This window comes from Alosa pseudoharengus, unplaced genomic scaffold (genome assembly GCF_046254945.1).
Source record: "Alosa pseudoharengus isolate Yale_2024_CS ecotype anadromous, Long Island Sound unplaced genomic scaffold, YU_APseudo_1.1 YU_APseudo_1.1_scf_24, whole genome shotgun sequence".
Classification (NCBI taxonomy): domain Eukaryota; kingdom Metazoa; phylum Chordata; class Actinopteri; order Clupeiformes; family Clupeidae; genus Alosa; species Alosa pseudoharengus.
The window spans coordinates 9,013,528-9,032,630 of record NW_027468689.1 but is presented as its reverse complement, the minus strand read 5'-3'; the positions used below and the strand labels follow the sequence as shown (position 1 = coordinate 9,032,630).

General features: G+C 40.2%; 1 protein-coding gene across 3 annotated transcripts; it reads right to left on the bottom strand.

Moving 5' to 3' along the window:
- Positions 1–2,332: 2,332 nt before the first annotated feature.
- LOC143141909 (major histocompatibility complex class I-related protein 1-like) lies at positions 2,333–16,751 on the bottom strand. 3 transcript variants are annotated; one of them, XM_076302589.1, is made up of 7 exons: positions 16,184–16,751; positions 14,230–14,493; positions 12,657–12,935; positions 12,199–12,486; positions 11,907–12,020; positions 5,101–5,142; positions 2,333–3,021 (listed from the first exon to the last, which is right to left on the bottom strand). In XM_076302589.1, exons 1-7 carry the CDS (start codon positions 16,230–16,232, stop codon positions 2,984–2,986), a joined length of 1,074 nt encoding a protein of 357 aa, XP_076158704.1. In that variant the 5' UTR covers positions 16,233–16,751; the 3' UTR covers positions 2,333–2,983. The 3 variants fall into 3 exon arrangements, with proteins under 3 accessions (XP_076158704.1, XP_076158705.1, XP_076158706.1); XM_076302590.1 differs by having other exon boundaries at positions 5,101–5,139; XM_076302591.1 differs by lacking the exon at positions 14,230–14,493.
- Between the last annotated feature and the right edge of the window lie 2,352 nt (positions 16,752–19,103).

The window sequence follows — 19,103 nt, the reverse complement described above, 5'->3', positions numbered from 1 at the left end:
CTTTCTATAATGTCCAATGGCTTAAACATTGTCCTTTATTGTTTGCTTTAGGCTTACCTTTATATTTTATCCTACATTATTCAACTCACGTATTGTTATCTGATCTTGGGCTCTGCACCTCTTTACGCAACTCCGACGCAACACTAAATATGAAGATGCCCTGCTTTCAGAGGATAACTTCCGTCCCTTGGTTGTGTAGGCTATATATGATATAAAATATCTATAGCCTACATTGTATACTGTAGCTTACAGTCAAATATTACCTTTCTGTTACGAAGCTGGGAATAGGCCTATGAGCGCAAATTAGGATGTAGTGGAGGCTAAACGCGAGTAAACGCAGTTTATCCACCTCTGACATTTCATAAATAGAGTTTAGGCCTACCCACCTCTTATTAGAGTTTATCCACCTCTCAAAAAAGTTTATTCACTTTTAACATTCAAAACTGTATGATCAAATACTATCCTATATTCCCAATACTGCACAATAACCTCCAACATTATCAAACTGTTCGAATGCCTTTTTGAATGCCTTCCTTTCCTAAACGAGGGCAATTGGACATTTGATGGTCAATATTAGATTGGTGAAAACACTAAATATACTAGATCACCTGTAAGAATGTTTCAATTATTCTATCGTAGGTCTTGGTGTTTTTTGTTTAGATATTGTGAAATAAGTAAGCTATACGTCTTTTCACTTTCCTAAGTGGGCTATAGTTCTCATTAGCAGTTTTATGCCAAACCATGAAACAATAAGCTGCGTCCAAAAACTAAAAAAATCTTCTGATATTGATCATGCATATGGCAAAGAAAGACATGAGATCGTTGGTCTTGGAATTTTGAAAATGCATCGCACTTAGACCTCAGATTACTTGCAGTACCCCGGCATTACCACAAGGAAATGGTCGTACGTCAAGTTTGAACCTGACGTGGAGATAAGCACTTTTCCACGTCAAAGACGGTTTTTATAAAAAGCGTACGCACCGTCTAAGATCAAATCTGTGCGTAAGAACGCTTTAAATGAGGCGCCTGGGGCGGAGTGGCAATCGGGACGATCGGGAGTTTTCCCGGTGGGCCGGCCGATGAGTCTGCGTTGTGCGGGCAGGCCCATAGAGCTATTAAAGCGGCTGCGAGTCGTCCGCGGCCATCGACCTGGCTAATACACTATGAATGTTCCACGAAAATCTCCAAGATTCACACTTTAAAAGTTTAGCAGTCCAACCAATATTTATACCACTTGCTCACTGTCTATGTCATTCATGGTTACCCTGCACACTCATCTCTCCCATGCTGATTTTTGTGTAGGCTAGCCTTAGTTTTTTATCTTAATTCATATTTGTCTTATTTAGGCGTTACAGAACTTCCATCGCAAATAAAAAATGACAATTTCATTTGTTTGTTTGTACTTAAATTAACGTAAGCCGGGGGGGGCGTTGTGGCGCAGCAGGCTACAGCGCCCGTACCATATACGGGTCCGAGTCAAGGGGGCAGGCGAATTCCCGTAAGTAGAAGCATCGATGTAGCGGTGGTTATCAACTCTCTGCTAACCCCATAGAACGCCCAGTCATTTAGGATTTTTTTGAACTCCCATAACTTCATATAACATATATCATGTGCCGATATTTTAGCTTCTGTGTTATCTACATAAACAATAAAAGGCAAAACAAGACTCGATTACCTCGTACGTAACGTTAGGTTCCCGTAAGAAGAATGTTTAGCATGTCCGGTTGAAGGGAAGCTAACGCACTGAAGGGAGATAACCGTATTGTTTGGATAAGAAGCGTAGGCCAGCCAGCACGGAAACTCGTGAGCTATGTAGCCTACAATAGCATTGTATGTTAAGGTAAAGCATAGAGGCAAGTAAACCTAATGAAAAACAGTAGTTTTACCGTTAGGTAGTCTAACGATAATCATTTCAGAGGTTTTCGATGGATTGACCGTAGGTCAGAAAAGTGGAAAGAAGATTAGCTTCAAGGCTAGAAGCTATAACTTTTTTGTTTTGTTTTACCATGACTGTTTTTGAAGATGATCATGTGTGGTAGTTTCAACATTAACACAACTTGATATCACTTGTGAGGATGATATTAATAATAATACATAAATAAATGTTTAACTTTGATGACTTTGAAGACGAAGGAAGTGTAAGAAGAATTTCTGTGTATCTATCATATGAGTTACAAGCATAGACAGTAAAAGAAATGGACGAACAGACTCCGTCGTTCTCAATGGGAGGGTACTGAGTCATTTTTCAGTTGGTCCCCCCAGTACTGCGCAGACTCGCACTTAACTTCGTGACGTTAGCCATCGAACAGAATGACACGGGGAACTCGTTGGAATTGTCTATATGTAAGCCTATATAGGCTTACTTTAATCGTTCTCGTACAAAACTATTCAAAGTGCCTGTTTTTTCAATTATTTAATTACCTGCGTTATTAGGTTGACATTGTCTGTAGGCTAGGCCTTTTTTAAATTTATACAGGCAACTATTGGAGTGCTATGATACCCAGATACTGTATGTCCTTGCATGATGCTTGAAATTTCCATCCACCCACAAAGCTGTTTTTATACTCCACTGTTGCATATCTAGTTCCTTACACATTTATTGAAAGTGCCTGGTTTGTGGTTGATTGGCTTGCTGTATTCATTGCATTAGCACTATATATTTTGTTTGTGCTATTGATGTGTGTGCATGTTGGAGGTGGTGGGGGGGACCGGTGCCGTCAGAATTTTCCCGGTGGATTTTAGTGCCCCACTCCGCCCCTGGGAGAGTCCATTCAAAAGTGTGAAATCATACAGAAACACAAGTATCAAATCAAAGGTTAAGGTCCCTCTTTCTCATTTTCCCCTCACACCTGGGAAAACATCAACAACTTTAGGAGTTTTCAGTGGGTATCAAGCACCCTGGGAAAACATCAAAAAACAACAACTTTACGAGTTTTCAGTGGGCGTCTGTTCTACCTCTGCACCTGGGAAAACTTCAGCAACTTTAGGAGTTTTCATTGGGCGTCTCTTCTGCCTCTGTGTCTGCAAAGATACAAGTGAATCAGTGCAACGACAGTGATGCTCTCATATATATATGCTCCTTATCATTTTCCGTCTGTAACTTAACACATATACATTTACACACACTCGCGCTCACACACACATTAAGCGCTTTCAGACATACGTGTAAGACCGGAGGTTCTGCCGATGTTAAACGGTGGGGCCGTATATCTGAACGACATAACCGGTCATATGGAAGTCTGAATTCACCCGGTGTTTATACTACCCCCGACCTAGTATTTCCTCCGGACATTATGTAAATGTGCTGTGTCTGAACGAGGCGTAGAACATGCGGTTAAAATTCACACCTAGTGAGAGGGCGTGTTGGTGACGTTTCTTTTGTGCTTTAAATCTGTTAAATCTGTTAAATCTGACTTAAATGCCAGTGTTATGATGGAGTGGCATAGTGCTGTCCAGAAAATCTCCGACATGGAAAGATGCAGACATCACGGAGCTACTGTCCATGAGGGCATACAACATTTTGATAAAACACATGAAGGGAATGGCACGTTGTAGCCTACAACTGCATGGCAAGGCCAAACGAATTCAAAAGACTGAATCATCGATCATAAGCAGAAGGCGCTGAAAAGGCAGTAGCCTACAGCGACGTCGTTGACGACAATAACAGGAGTATTTAATAAATTGTTAGCCAACACGGTTTTCTGTTCATTGATAGCCTTAGGCAGAATTAGGCTCCAGAAAAGAATACAGGATTTTTTTCTCTCCCGGCAGTAAAGACAGTAGATTCGTGTTTAAAATTAAATGAAAACTAAAGGTAGGCTATAGGCTAATTATGCATATGACCATCCAGAGGAGGCTGGTGATCTGTCAAGAATGATGAAGATCGTAAGATACAGATGGTTTTATTGTTGCTGTCATTATTACCACAAACACGAATTGACAACGAAACCATGGCGATCGTGGGTTATATCTTGCCTGTTTATTAGGCCATGCACAGCCCTGTCAGAACTCCGTGTAGCATGCATACTGGCAGTTTTCATAGACCATCAGCAACTAGTTCGCACTTTGGATATATCGTTGGATTGTGAAAAACCCAATTTCGAATAACTACAGTACAACAGATGAGGTAGGATGCATCTTTTGCAATTAGAATTTCGTGTTGGTGAGACCTGTTGCCTATCAGTAGACATGTCATCTCGAGTTCCACGACAGCTTAGCTAGTGCCACTGAAATATGACACTGAAATCCTCTCACTATTGGAGTCGCTCAGATAGAAACAGCTGTAACGTGGTTAGGACACTTTTGCTGTGGAGTGGAGACGCCATAAGTTAGGTGTGGTTTTGACAATCAGAAAAGCAATATACTGAAATAGTTTAATGATGTAAAGTCAAGTGCTGGTCTGGTGTGTGTGCACGCAGTTTTTATTGATGAGTCGGAGTGGCAATGGCATTATAAAACTTCTCGCTCTTAGGCCTACTCATACACCGCGTTGAAATGGCGTAGCTGTCTAAATTCAAATCATATCATGCTAGGGGAGAAATCGTGGGACATCCATTATTTTGTTATTCAGCACCCATGGTCAAAAATATGTTCCCTCACGCCTGCATTACGTTGAAAACAGATAAATGTGTTTACTCGAAGCACACATACAAATACTGTATGTGCGCACTTACGTGACTATCCTACTTCAAGTATTAGCCTACGCACAATAGATTTCTCTTCTTTAGCCTATAATACATAGGCTACACTTTGTAAACAAAAAGCAGCTGTGACAGGCAGCGGCCGCATATATTCTGCGTCATATATCTCGCATCTTGTGAACTCTAAGCCCCCACCCCTCACTCGACAACCACACGGAGATTCTGTAATGTGCGTGCATGTCGTTCACACATACGTCCGTATAAGGTCAGTATTAGATCCGCAGGTTAGCATCATATCTGAATCATCCGAAGGGTAGGACCTCCGTTTGACAAACCTCCGCATGTACTCCGGAGGTTATATCTGAAAGCGCTTATTGACACACACACACAAACACACACATACACACCCACATTACTTAATATCATTGCCAATGGTTGGTGATCCGACCTATATACTTACTTGGAGTAGCTGTATAGGAGGCTACACTGGACTGGGAACCTACTTCATGCAAAAACAATCAAAAGGGTTATATTAGACATAACTACATAATTGAACTATGTATATCAATAATCAATGTATATCAATAACTAATGTATATTAATACCTCATACAGCCACTAACACAGCACACTGTTTGTTGATACGTTTTTAAAGAAAGAAACAGAGCTTGGTCACTAGCTAGGAAGACTGAAAACCCATCACACTGGTTAGCTTTTAAACAATTTAGAAATAAATGCACATCATCTGTGCGGAAAGCTAAATCTAATTATTACTTAGACTTGATAGCACACTCCAGCTCAAGCCCTGCAGTAAGCAGTAAACTCAAAAACACTAATTCTCTGTCCACCCATATCAAATATGACTTTCATTTCTGAACAGAATGTGAGTACCCTTGCTTTCAATAGACATTTTGTTGAAGCTGGGCATTTATTTGATAAAAAGTTGAAAGGGACACCTCAGATAGTTGACAATTGTGTGCATTATACAAACCATGTTTATAAGTATTGAATTTCCCCTTGGGGATCAATAAAGTATCTATCTATCTTTCTATCTATCTTTTCCATTAATGCATATGCATGACACGGAAAAGCGCAATTTGCTATTTTCAGCTCTCGCCACAGGCAGTCTGCGCTTTTACCTCAGTGGTAGTACATCTGGCCCTAGGAGTGCTACTGGAGAAGATCATTTAGATCCTTTCTTCCTTAAATTGTCTGCTCCTACAATCACAAAGCATGTAACACATCTTTCTAATCTTTCCATTGTGATGGGCATATTTCTTAGTGCATGGAAACTAGCCCATGTGACACCTTTGCACAAAGGGGGTGATGGAGATAATTTAAATAATTACCGTCCAATCTCTAAATTACCCTGTTTATCAAAGATTTTTGAATCATTGGTTAATAACCAACTCAAGTCATTTCTTTCAAGTCATCAAATTAAATCAACAACAATCTGGGTTTAGAACTAGCCACAGCACTATCACAGCTACCACATTAGTTACTAATAATATAATATCTGCCTTAGACGTTAAGAAGCACTGTGCTGTCCTTTTTGTTGATCTGTCAAAAGCATTTGATACAGTTGATTACATCAGTGTTTCCCAAAGTCTGGGTCGCGACCCACGGGTGGGTCGCAGGAGAATTTATTTGGGTCGCCAGCCCAGCACAATTTATGCTGTGTTATAGGTCTAACTGATAACATTTGTCATTTCATACCAGGAAAGTTAACAGTTTTCTATTAGGATGTAGTTTGTTAACAGTTACGGTTTTGTCATAAAAGCTCATGAAACTGGCACATGAAACTGGGGGACGAACGCATCGCAGAGGGGGAGCCAGAGCATGGATATCTACCTCTCAAAATGAAACCGTTCTGTGGGGCGCCTGCCATGACCTGTACCTCGCAGTTGCAAACTGCAAGGGACATGAATCCGCCTATTTGCACGAACATTAACAGATACCAGTTCCTCAACTTTATCGATTAAAATCTAGTGACCGTGCTGTCAACTAAAGCAGACATCCATAGACCGGATAAGGATATTCAATTTGCATGTAGATAGTTTCGATTGTAGATGCAATCTTTAAAGTTAAAAGCAACATCCTCACATTCTTATTTTGCATTATATTAGGCTACAATTTAAATAGACATTTTAAACACTATTTCTCTCGTTTTCTACCTTGCAAACTCTAAAGTAAAGGCGCATTCTACCGGCTATTGCCCAAAAGCCTCTTGTTCTGATATAACGACTATAATATAATACAACAATACAATATAACGACTTGAGTTATTTGCTGTTTACATCGGAATTGACGTCCACAGTGTTAAGGACCATTTGTCTGCACCGCAACGTAGCCTACAAAATTTTTTTTAGAAATACAGAAACAGCTTTACTGTGCTGACGAATGCGCAACATGTGAGAATTTCCCCAAACTCTCGGATGCGCATTAAAACGTATCTTTTCAGTAGTCATTTCCAACTTTTCACGCTGATGGTGCTCAAAATGCAACACTACCGTGTTCAAAGCAGGATCTATCTATCTAGATCCTATGGCAATGTATGGTTGGGGGAGGCATAGAAAAGTTGGAGAACCTGTGGCCTAAAACAGTGTTGGTGGTTGCAGGGTAGATTTGAAGTGAAATGGGTCGCGATGGTCTGTCATTTTTAAAAAGTGGGTCGCCAGAAAAAAAGTTTGGGAAACACTGGATTACATGATATTGTTTTGGATGATAAGGCATGTGAATGCTTTTGCAATTATTTGTCTCAGAGGTTTCAGTGTGTGGAGTCAAGAAATGTCAGAGCTTTTGCCAATCACAAAGGGTGTTCCACAAGGGTCAATTTTGGGCCCAGTTCTATTCATCATCTATATTAATGATATTGTCTCTTTTTTAAATGGTTGTCAAGTCCACCTTTATCAGGGTTCCCACACCTTGGTTAAGATCAAATTCAAGGACCTTTCAAGGACTTTCCAGGCCCAATATCCTCAAATTCAAGTACCTAATGTGTCGATAAATTTCAAGCGTGGGCATTGTTAAATCATGTTACCTCAACAGATCAAGGATACCTTGTCACAGTTTTCTTTTATTTTTGTTCATTGACAAATGGTAGGCCTATTCTATTTTTCATTTTCACATGATTGGCTCAATGTATTGACAGCACAACACATGATTGGCTCAATGTATTCACATGTCGAGGTTTTGCCACGGAAGGGGTGGGATATGTGTAGACAACTGTTACAAACTAACCCAGGGGTGGGCAAACTTTTTGGCTCAAGGGCCACATTGGGTTTTGAAAATTGGCCGGCCGGCCGCACAGCAACCCCCCACACACACACACACACACACGACACACGCATAAAAAAATACATTTTTTATAGCCTATAATTTAGTATGAAAAGTATTTGCTTTAAAATATGAATTGCTTAAAAATACTGCTAATTTTATGCTGTTTAACAAATGTATAAATTGTGCACTGTCGCTTTAAGACAGTCGCTTTAATTCACGTTTATTTCTCAATTATCTTCTGGCTGCTCCGCTATGGCTAGTGCTGTACCTAGGGTGACCAGACGTCCCGAAAAATTCGGGACAGTCCCGATATCCAAGCAGTTGTCCCGAATCCTGCCCTAATTGTCCCGAAAATTATACTCAATCAGTATACTGAGTAGTTATTTTCTGATAAACATTAAAAACTGTCCGTAGAGAGGTTGAGTCGACTGCATGCAGTATGAAGGTATATTGGGTGCAAAAGTGGCGAGCACATTTAACTGCAGATTTTGCATGTGCACACTAAAGTCGTAAATGTGTAACAGTAAAGTTGAAGTTGTACATATTTTTTTATATCTTGTTAACACAAAATAGGGGCTACGGGTTCACAAATCCTTTTTACAGGTACACAAATCCTATCCTGTGAGTCACAACTTTCAAGAGTCATGCACTTGACACTTTTGCTCCAAACGTTGCAGCGCACTTGGTGCGAAACACATTTGCACATCCGTGTTTCATAATCTGAGAACATGCACAACATTCGTGCATTTGTAAACCCAAATGTGAACTAATGCATCCGAAGTTGTGCATCTGTGAAATAATTTCTCATTAATAAAATTCTACAGATCAATTTGATTTTCTTGCACGACTACAAGTCAATTGATACAAGTGCTCGAATCTGCTTCTACGAGTGACGAGTGACTTTTGCTCCTGGCTAGGTGATATAATAGGAGCAAAAAGATTTGTATGTGTGCACGTCGAGCGAATCGATCGAGAAAACAAGGCGGCCGGATCTGGATCCTGGATCGCGCTCAGACTACCATTGCCTGCTCATAAAGTAAGTAACCTCAGCATGTTTCCTTATCAATGAAGGACACACGATTTATAGTTTTTCTTTGCACAAAGCGAGGAAAAAATATTTGTTGCGGTGTGTTCGAAAATTGAACGATTGTGTCAGATTATGTGTCCTAACGATTTTGGACGGGCAGTGTTATATTTCTGTAGGCTACTTCTAAACTAGTTATTTATCTAGCGATAGCTAGCTTGATCTGGCACTGGAGGATTTAGCAAGCAGGTAAGCTAAGCTAAACATAGCTGTCATGATAATGTAAACCAACAAACAAGATGACTTTCTTCATATTATTATCATGTTAGTTACCTTATGAGCAGGCAATGGTAGTCTGAGCGCGATCCTGTATCCAGCTCCGGCCGCCTTGTTTTCTCGATCGATTCGCTCGACGTGCACAGATACAAATCGTTTTGCTCCTATTATATCACCTAGCCAGGAGCAAAAGTCACTCGTCACTCGTAGAAGCAGATTCGAGCACTTGTATCAATTGACTTGTAGTCGTGCAAGAAAATCAAAGCGATCTGTAGAATTTTATTAATGAGAAATTATTTCACAGATGCACAACTTCGGATGCATTAGTTCACATTTGGGTTTACAAATGCACGAATGTTGTGCATGTTCTCAGATTATGAAACACGGATGTGCAAATGTGTTTCGCACCAACTGCGCTGCAACGTTTGGAGCAAAAGTGTCAAGTGCATGACTCTTGAAAGTTGTGACTCACAGGATAGGATTTGTGTACCTGTAAAAAGGATTTGTGAACCCGTAGCCCCTATTTTGTGTTAACAAGATATAAAAAAATATGTACAACTTCAACTTTACTGTTACACATTTACGACTTTAGTGTGCACATGCAAAATCTGCAGTTAAATGTGCTCGCCACTTTTGCACCCAATATACCTTCATAATGCAGCCCCCGACGGCAGCTAAGTGTCTGGATGCAGCCCGGCTACTTTGTTTCTTTTTGACGTTCTATAATTAGGCGCGAATATGCACTGATTTCGCGAAGCCGAGGACATTGAATCTACAGGCAGCGCAGCAGGCAGAGCTAGCGTGTACAAAAAAAATACGTCGGCAGTTCGGCCTAATGTCCATGTCGTTTTAACATAATCTACTTAATCTAACAATTAATTTGTATTCTTACTTAATGACCCATAATTTTGGCAAGGCTTAGCGTTAGGCTATTATCCTTATTTTGAAAGGTCTGATTTGCACTGTTACGCAGTCATTGTTCCCCCCCCCCCCCCCCCCACAATGACATTTTGAGTTCATGATTTCTCTGTTGTATTTTGAGGCAGACTTGATGTTTGAATAAAAATGTGTTTTGGTACAGGTTTGAAAATTCGCTGTACATCCCTATACAGGCTAAAGCTACCTTTAGTTGTGTTATAGCGTAGGTTACTGTAACGTCTGGCTTTAACAGCTCTAATGCAGTCGTTCTGACAAGCACACCAATTGCTTAGCCAACCTTGTTCTTGCCCATCTTGAATAGCTCCTCTAGCTTTGCTGCCTCCATCCTTTCTGTTTTCGTTGTTTAAACTTGTGATATCCATGATGAGTATTGAGTTAGTGAATTAGCTCAACATTGTGTGCTGATAACCATATAGAAAGCCGAGTAAAAGAAAACAATAGCCTATGCGTGCCTGCGTGCGTATTCTCTCCTGCTCAAACATGTGTGCGCATTAATTTTGATAAGTGTTCACTAACTTTACTTAATAGAAAATTTTAAATAGCCTGATGGCATGCAACTAATGGGATACTGTGCATAGTTGGAAAGGCATGGTAGGCCAATATGGTGTGAATATACACACACACACAAGGTACATTTTCTCTCGTTGTTGAGTGATGGTACGCACAGTGCGTACGGACGTACACCTGCAGGCGCGCCTGCCTACGGCTGGGCCCTCTCACAGTTTTTAAATGGTCAGTAGTGGGAACTACTGTTGCCTTCATGATTTCCTTTTAAAACTTTCTTATAAGAAGGAGATATCAATTATCAACAATCACAAGCCAGCTGGAACCTGCGGCTCTCTCTCCCTCTCGTGAGTGCAGACGCGTTCCCAATTAAATGGATTGCATAATGTTCACGTTAGATCTGCTGCAAAGGAGATAAGAGTTAACTTAGTTTAACATGATGTTATCTCTATTTAACATGATGTTTTGACATTGACATTGTAAACGTTATCTAAGGAGAGTGAAAAGCAGTTTGCAGTAGGCTAAAGCTAACCAACGTCGTCTCTATCGCAGGAAAAAAATAGCGAGCAGCCTGATACTAAATGAAATGTGCTTGGCGGGCGCGGGCCGCAGTTTGCCCACCCCTGAACTAACCCCATGCATTTCTATGGAGGATTTTTTGAGTGCTGTGTCTCCGCATTAGAAAGTCTCTGGCTGAAATAAACTTTTCTTAAACAAGTTAAACTCGTTACCATGAACCTGTTGGTTTATTCATCAATATGTTACATTAAATATTTGGGCAACAAACCCTACACACGGGAAACACGCAGAAATCACGCTGGCAGTTCTAACCAACGTAAATCAGGCATACGCATAGGATATCGACAGAGGTGGTGGCGAAATAATGGAAACATTTTAATAAGCGCACGGAATTGTATGGATTTTTTTTTCCTCAAAAAGAAATTCAAGGACTTTCAAGGACCTCCATTTATTTTTGTCTGTTTTCAAAAACTTTCAAGGATTTCAAGGACCCGTGGGAACCCTGCTTTATGTCCATGACACTATTTTGTATTGTATTGCTGACACTGCTCATCTTCCCATTGATAATCCTCAGCTTTCATTTAATATTCTTCAAGAAGCTCTCATTATCTTAAATCATCATTTGAAATTCTAATCCCTATCAGACCAGATCAAATGACTGGTTGTTGCTCAAGGTTCCTCGTGTCCATTCTGAATTGGGAAAGGCGGCCTCCAGATGTAGCCTACCTGTGTGCCTCCTTATCCATATAATCAAACCAGCAGCGGCTCCGATCCCACTCAGCAGCAGAAAGACCAGTACAGAGGACACTATGGCAACTACATCAAGTCCTGGCTCATATTCTATGATAGAAATAAAATAATATAATTGTTCTATGTGTCAGATAACAAACATGCTCATGCTTCATCAAAGAAAACTTTTTTCTCATCTGTTTTGCTCTAGTAGAACAACATAAAAAAGGAGTATTATTATTACTCTCAATACTGGTCAAATACATCATACATGTATATTATTAGATACCCAATCCAAAGTCCAGCTTGTTGTCCAGGCTGAGGTGTTCAGCTGTGCAGGTGTAGTGGTTATGCTGTAGTTCCTCTGCACTGACCTCCAGGCTCTTCCTCATCTGGTACGTCTCATCTCCATTAGGTAGCAGCTCCCCCCCAGTGGTCTCGTGGTCAGACACAGGCTGGCCGTCTCTGAGCAGGGTCAGGTTTATGTGACGGGGGTAGAAACCAGTGGCCAGGCAGGTCACTTTGACCCCTCCAGAGTCTGGGAGTGTCTTCTGGAGGATCCTGACTCTGGGCTTCACTGTGGAGGATGAAGAATTATCGTAAAAAGCCCAGTACAAGTAATCCCATGACAAGTCTATCATCATTCAGTTTATTATTTCTGTCATCTATTTATAGTTTATTATTAAATACAAGTATTTGTAATATTTTTTGTCAGCACAATACATGGCTCACACTCAAGTTACCGACCTTTCCTCATCACAATGTTCTTCAGTGTTGATAGGAAGTATTTCAATGTGGCTACACACATGTGATGAGAAACACTTGCATGGAACAAGGTGAAGATTTCATCATGCTTCATTTTCTGTGACAGTGCTGGCCAGTACAGGTTAGGTTGCAGTGTGTTTTTCTTGACATTATAGGAATACTCTTCTCCCTTTTCCCCATCAAAAGCATCATGTGATGATGTTAGCGCCTGCCCGTTGTCCATCACCTGACATCCTGCTTGTCTTTGGTGAACATGAACTCCTGACAGAATCAAGCACTTTTAAGCACAATTAAGCAATCAACCCATACATTCAGACAGCTGTCAGATTTCTAACTCAATGCCTCTTAACCACCTAAAATTAAAAGATGGTTAGTGCACTGCACACATTACTTGATATGGATGAAGTGTACTGCATGGAGATATTAGCAATGACACTATAGTATACAGTATGCAGACTTTTACCCCTTGCATCGCGAGGAACCAATCACATCAGTGTATCTGATATCCGAAATCAGTCAGTAAACATTGGTCGTAGTGTTATCCAATTACGTGCAGTGCAGAGATTTTCAAATGCATGCTTGGTGCCGCTCCTCGAGTTGGGCCATTTTCATTATTCGTGGCCAGACCCTAATCTTTCTAGATTACCAGACCAGGATTACCAGGATTTTCCAGGCTATGCGCTACCACAACTTCATACAAAAGTTAGAGTAGCTGCATCTCGACGTTGCTTGGCAACCATTTAGATATAAAGGAAATATATTTCTTGGCGGAAGAATGATTATCTATGAATAATTCGTCACATTTCTCCTTGCTGTGCCTTTATTTTATGAAATCTTGCCAGATACATGTAGTAACCGTTTTAGAAAAGCAATAAGCCACTTGAGTCCCTAGGTTACTGATTTTATAACACCTAAAGGGGTTTTAGGCACTCTGTATATATCCGCTTGCGCATGGTGCCTAACAACGCCCCTAGGTTACTGATTTTATAACACCTAAAGGGGTTTTAGTCACTCTGTATATATCCGCTTGCGCATGGTGCCTAACAACGCCCCTTAGCTGTTCTTAAATCAGTGTAACCTACAATATATATGTAAGCACCTGTAAAATCTGTTTATAAGTATATTACGGCACTTTAATTTTTGTCACTACAATGACCACAATGCTTTGGGTTTGTCATGGTTATGTAGTGATGGAATACTGTACATGTCAACCAATCAAATGTCTTTGTTTGTTTTGCTTTTATTTGAATTGTATAAACAGCCAATGATTATTTGTTATTTGTTTATGCCCGCAAAATCACGGGGAATGTGAACATTCCATCTCCTCAGTGAGGAGAAGGCTCGTCAGTCCCAGTTGCCCTGACAAGAGAGCTCACCATTCCACCGCTGAGAATTCAGGATCCTGTTTGTGCCATTGATTTACATACTAATCGTAACTAGTGCCTGTGCACACCCGTTAAGAAGGGGTTACATATATATATATATATATATTATAATCTATAAGGATCGTTGGTCCTGTTTCTGAAGATGCAGAAAAAAAGAATAGCCTACTTACCACCTGAATGATTAAAATGGCGGTTTAAAGCTAGCGCTTTCTCTTTCACAGTCTTGTATTCGTCTTGCAAGATTCTACGATATATGTTTCCGTATCGTGAATCTTCATCATAAGCTCCAGGTATTTTGCAAACATGTGTTGACGTGTTGTGTGTCATAACGTGGTATCCAATTTCAACGTCATCGACCTTCACCACAAAACTGTATTGTGGGAATGGTGTCTCTCCTATTATAAATGTTTGTAATGTCCACAAAGAATGTGAACCTACAATGGAACGGTAAGAGTATTTTAGTGCAGTAACTCAGTTTGATGTATGCAAAATATTGTCATCTCAGATTTACGGTTTGGGTCATTCCGTGTCAGATCAAATTAGGTTGTTATGGCACCGTCTCAGATTTTGTTCAAAAGTTGTCTATATCAAGAATGGGTCCCAAAACCAAGGCCTTCATATTATTTTCAGCTCTTGAAATCACATTATGTTGTAAGCAATGTTTACGCATTAGTATAATGAAAAGCATTATTCATAAGCAGCCCAAACTTTGTAGGGTGGAAGACAAAAGTCAAAAATGAACCTAGGGGTTAATAACACATGTGTACCGAGTTCGACCGTTCGCTGGGATTTGTTTTCATGCTAGTCGAATGCGACCAGTTTATTGCAAACCGCTATTTAGCGTTTAACGCTAGCCTTCGGGGCAGACATACAGTAAAAAGTAATCGCTATTTCTATACCACTAACAAGGCTCAAAATAGCACCACACTTACACGGTAGCATAATGAGGGCCCCTACATGTAAACCGAAGCATTGAGAACTTTGTAAGTGTACAGGCAGTTTATTAAAAAGAAACACATTACCGTTCGATAGCCTAATGTGTTCGGGTTTCTAGCTACCCCACATACCATTTTAGTCCTATGAACATTACAAAAAAACGCAATCACACCTAGTTTTATCCTTTATATCTTTATGTGCATTTGTTGTAGAGACCTAGCCTGGCTAGCGCCACCACTTCTCAATGAGATGTGGTCTGGGAACCAAACGTTTTCTCGTATTTGAAAAAAATGCCCAGATCCGTTTATTGGGTGCCACGGATGTCTATCAAATGCGTCTGTGCATAGCTCATCATCGTCTTGCTTTCCCCCCTGTTCTGTGATTGGTTCCCTATCTGAGGCAAAAATTAGGGCGGTAGTTTCCAGGCTGCCTTAGCAGCGTGAATCAAATCGCGCGCAAGGCAGCATGGGAACACCCAGGCTAGTAGAGACCTCAAATATTAGCTCAACATTAATAAAGTACAACATTAATAAAGTACTTTGCAGATAAAATAATGGTTGCCATATATGAATTCAAAAAAATTAGTTTACAAGACCCCCAATATGACCAGTTTTGCACTTCGTTTCATATAGGGGCTTATGTAAAACTAATGGGCATGCACAAACTTAACAATCCAGTCATACTGAGAACATGAGTATAAAAATTATACAATATCGGGGGAAGCTGTGGTGCAACTGGCTACATCGCCTGAACCACATTTGGGTCCAAATGTCCACGAGGACCCGGGGTCAAGTCCACCCCGTCCTGTCTCTCTCTTCACTGTCCCTTCACAATAAAGGCAAAAAGCCCCCAAAATATACTTATATTAATATATTATTAAAATAATAATGATTATACAAAATCAAGGGTGAAAAAATTTATGAAAACATTGGAATTTAACAGAAATATTTTACAGGTCTTGGTAGTAGTTTCGGGACCTACATATTAGGTAGACAAACTTTGAGCAAAATCTGAGACAGTGCAGCAACATGGCTCCTTGATTTTGTGTGGTTTGACATGGAATGACCCATTTAGTCCCAAAGTCACACTGGCTCAATATCAAATAACCCAAAGTATTCACTATCAACTAAATGATACAACATATTATTCATATGCTGGTAAATTAAAATGCTAAAAATTATACAGTACCTGAGTTGACAGTTGACACAATTGCGAAGAGGTAAGTGAGACTCTGCATTGTTTGCACGCTGATACAGTGTGATGAGCACTGTGTCTTCAGTGTTACTGCTGAAACATGCAATAGTTCCTCTTTGTCAGTGAAAACCAAACGACAGTAACAGGTTCAGGACTCGACACGCTGGTTTTGCCTCTTCTCAGCTCACGCCCTCTTGGCCAAATATGATCTTATTTTTGCGGTGTCTGCCTTCCTGCGGTGTCTGATCAAACTAGAAAGATTAAGGGTCTGGCAAAGAGCAATGTAATGGCCTAACTCGAGGGGCGGCAACAAGCATGCATTTAAAAATCTCACTGCACGCAATTGGATAACACTAGACCATGTTTACTTTGAATGATTTCGGACTTCGACGCAATGGTATAACACTACGACCAATGTGTACTGTCCTCCAATGTTGCAGCGCTGTCTTCATCAGTTTAGCTGGTTCCCAGGAATGTTGGGGAAAAAGTAACGTGCATCATTGCTCTTTGCCAGAGTGTCTCGCAGAGACAATTCCATTGTGCTCTCGCGAGAACTCTGGATTTCCAGGGTACCTTCCTGGTGCCATGTGAGCTGCATTTCACCTATCGGCAGCCTAGATCTAAAGCCTAGAAATTTCCAGATACAAAAAAAACAAACCATGCTGATGTTATCACTTCTGAGAGCCATACAGTAGGTTATTATTGAATAATTTTTACTTTTATCTTAGTTTTTATGTCTTTTACTTTTATTTTTTACATTTATTTTAGTTAGTTTTTATCTCTTTTAATTGTAATACTTTATCCTATTATTGTGCTTCTGTGGTGTCTTAATGTGTTTCTTATCTTGCTGTACACTTTGGGAACCTTGTGTTTGTTTAAACTGTGCTATATAAATAAAGTGGATTGGCATTGCTGGCTCTGACATTGCTGGTGTTTTCCAGGGGAAAGTGTTTGTGGGTTTGTGTACTTTTTGCAGTTACTGCATACTTTTGATGGAAAATGACACAAGAACCACAGGGCCATCCTCAGGAGGAAGTATTCCTCCTGTCTCAGAAATGTTTTTCAGTGTTCAGTTTGGCATTCATGCAGGTCATACAGGTAACAGCAACTCATTGAACATGCTCGCAACTCATTGAACATGCTCTCTCATAAGGAAGTGGCTTCAGCATGGAACACAGAATGTGTCCACAAATGGTCAAACAAGGAAGTCACAAACACATGTGATGAAAGGGCAGCATATGACAAAAGAGGTTCAAAAAGGACTGCTTGTTGCTTGCTAAGGGCTTGTCTTATATGGAGTAAAGGCCATAAGGTCCTGTGTTATATGGAGTAAAGGCCACATAGAATGATGTCCAAAAGTTGACCAGACTCAGGATGCATTGAAGGTAAAAAATAAATGTTGTGGTTACAAAAAAATAGTTGGGGTGTATAAGAATTGACTGCTCACTCCCGCTCCATTTCAGGACACAGTAGACTAAGTTCATGAATCTCTGACAGGTTTTCTTTTTTCCCTGTTTGAACAGACTACAAACACCGATCAGGAGTACTTTATAGAGTCTTTACATTATTAACTGTAAGTAATATTTTAACAGAAGTGATTGGTTGACTGATAAATAAGATGTTTATGTACAGACACTGAGGACCCATTCCTGTCTGTGCCTTAGGCCCCAAATCACTGACTCCCCCATTTACAAGAAGTAGTTTGCACTGTTTGCATTCAACTGCAACTGCGATTGACCTTGAATCCTTGCCATTGATACCTGTTCAGCAGCTGTGCCATTGATACCTAGTCCTTTTCAGCAGCTGTATCATGAAACATATCTGGAACAGTGATACCTATAGTCCTGTTCAGCAGCTGTATCATGAAACATATCTGGAACAGTGATACCTATAGTCCTGTTCAGCAGCTGTCATAACATCTAACACAACATTACCCATAATAACTACCCACGAAGTACGGCTAGTCAGAGTTGTAGAGACCATATTCCAACAGAATAACTGAACACAACAACAAAGGATACGGGTGTCAACATGTTGGGGCTACTGCTCCTTTTCTGTTCATCACAGATTTTCTCAACAGCAAAATCAGGTAATTTGTATTTACATAGCGCCTGCTACAGTATTGCTGCCCCATATTCTTACATATGTCAATCATATGTCAATTATAACACAAGAGCCATTGTCCCCGGAGCAACTTGGGGTTAAGTGCCTTGCTCAAGGGCACCACAGTGGAAGCCAGGAATTGAACCCACAACTTTATTATTATTCTGCAATTAATTCTGTAAGTAATTTCAATGGAATTGTATTGGGTCTTTACTCAATCAAAACAACACAACTGCATGTTTATTGATATTACCTGAAATACACATTTTGAAAAAGAGCTCTTCATAAGCTAAGCTATATCATTTTCAAGACAGTACAGGCTATCTGGGATAGTACAATGTGATCATGCTTGCATAATTATCTTATGCACAACACAGTAGGCTATGATAGGCCAACAATATACAATATGAGATGGAGACGATATGAGTTGTCAGTTACATGTTATATCGTGTTATAGCAAGAATTGATTAAAATGTCCAAAAGCCTACCAACATCTCACAGTTCACTTTACACAAATCGGCATCTGTAACACCCCAGGCCAACAGATTGCGCTATCCCAGTCAAAGTTCAATTGCATATCCGAGAATAAACTTAGGTAAATTTAAAATGTACAGAAGGCTACGCGTTTAGGCTGATTAAACCAAAGGGAAATATGGCAAAAAATAATAAAAAAATCGACTCATACATGTGGACCCCTACTTTCACTTAGTATATAGAATAAAGTGAGGAAAGTTCAGGAGAGCATGGATTACATTACTCTTGGAGGAAAACACAGTAGGTTGGCGACTCCTGCTTTATATCAACACCAGCA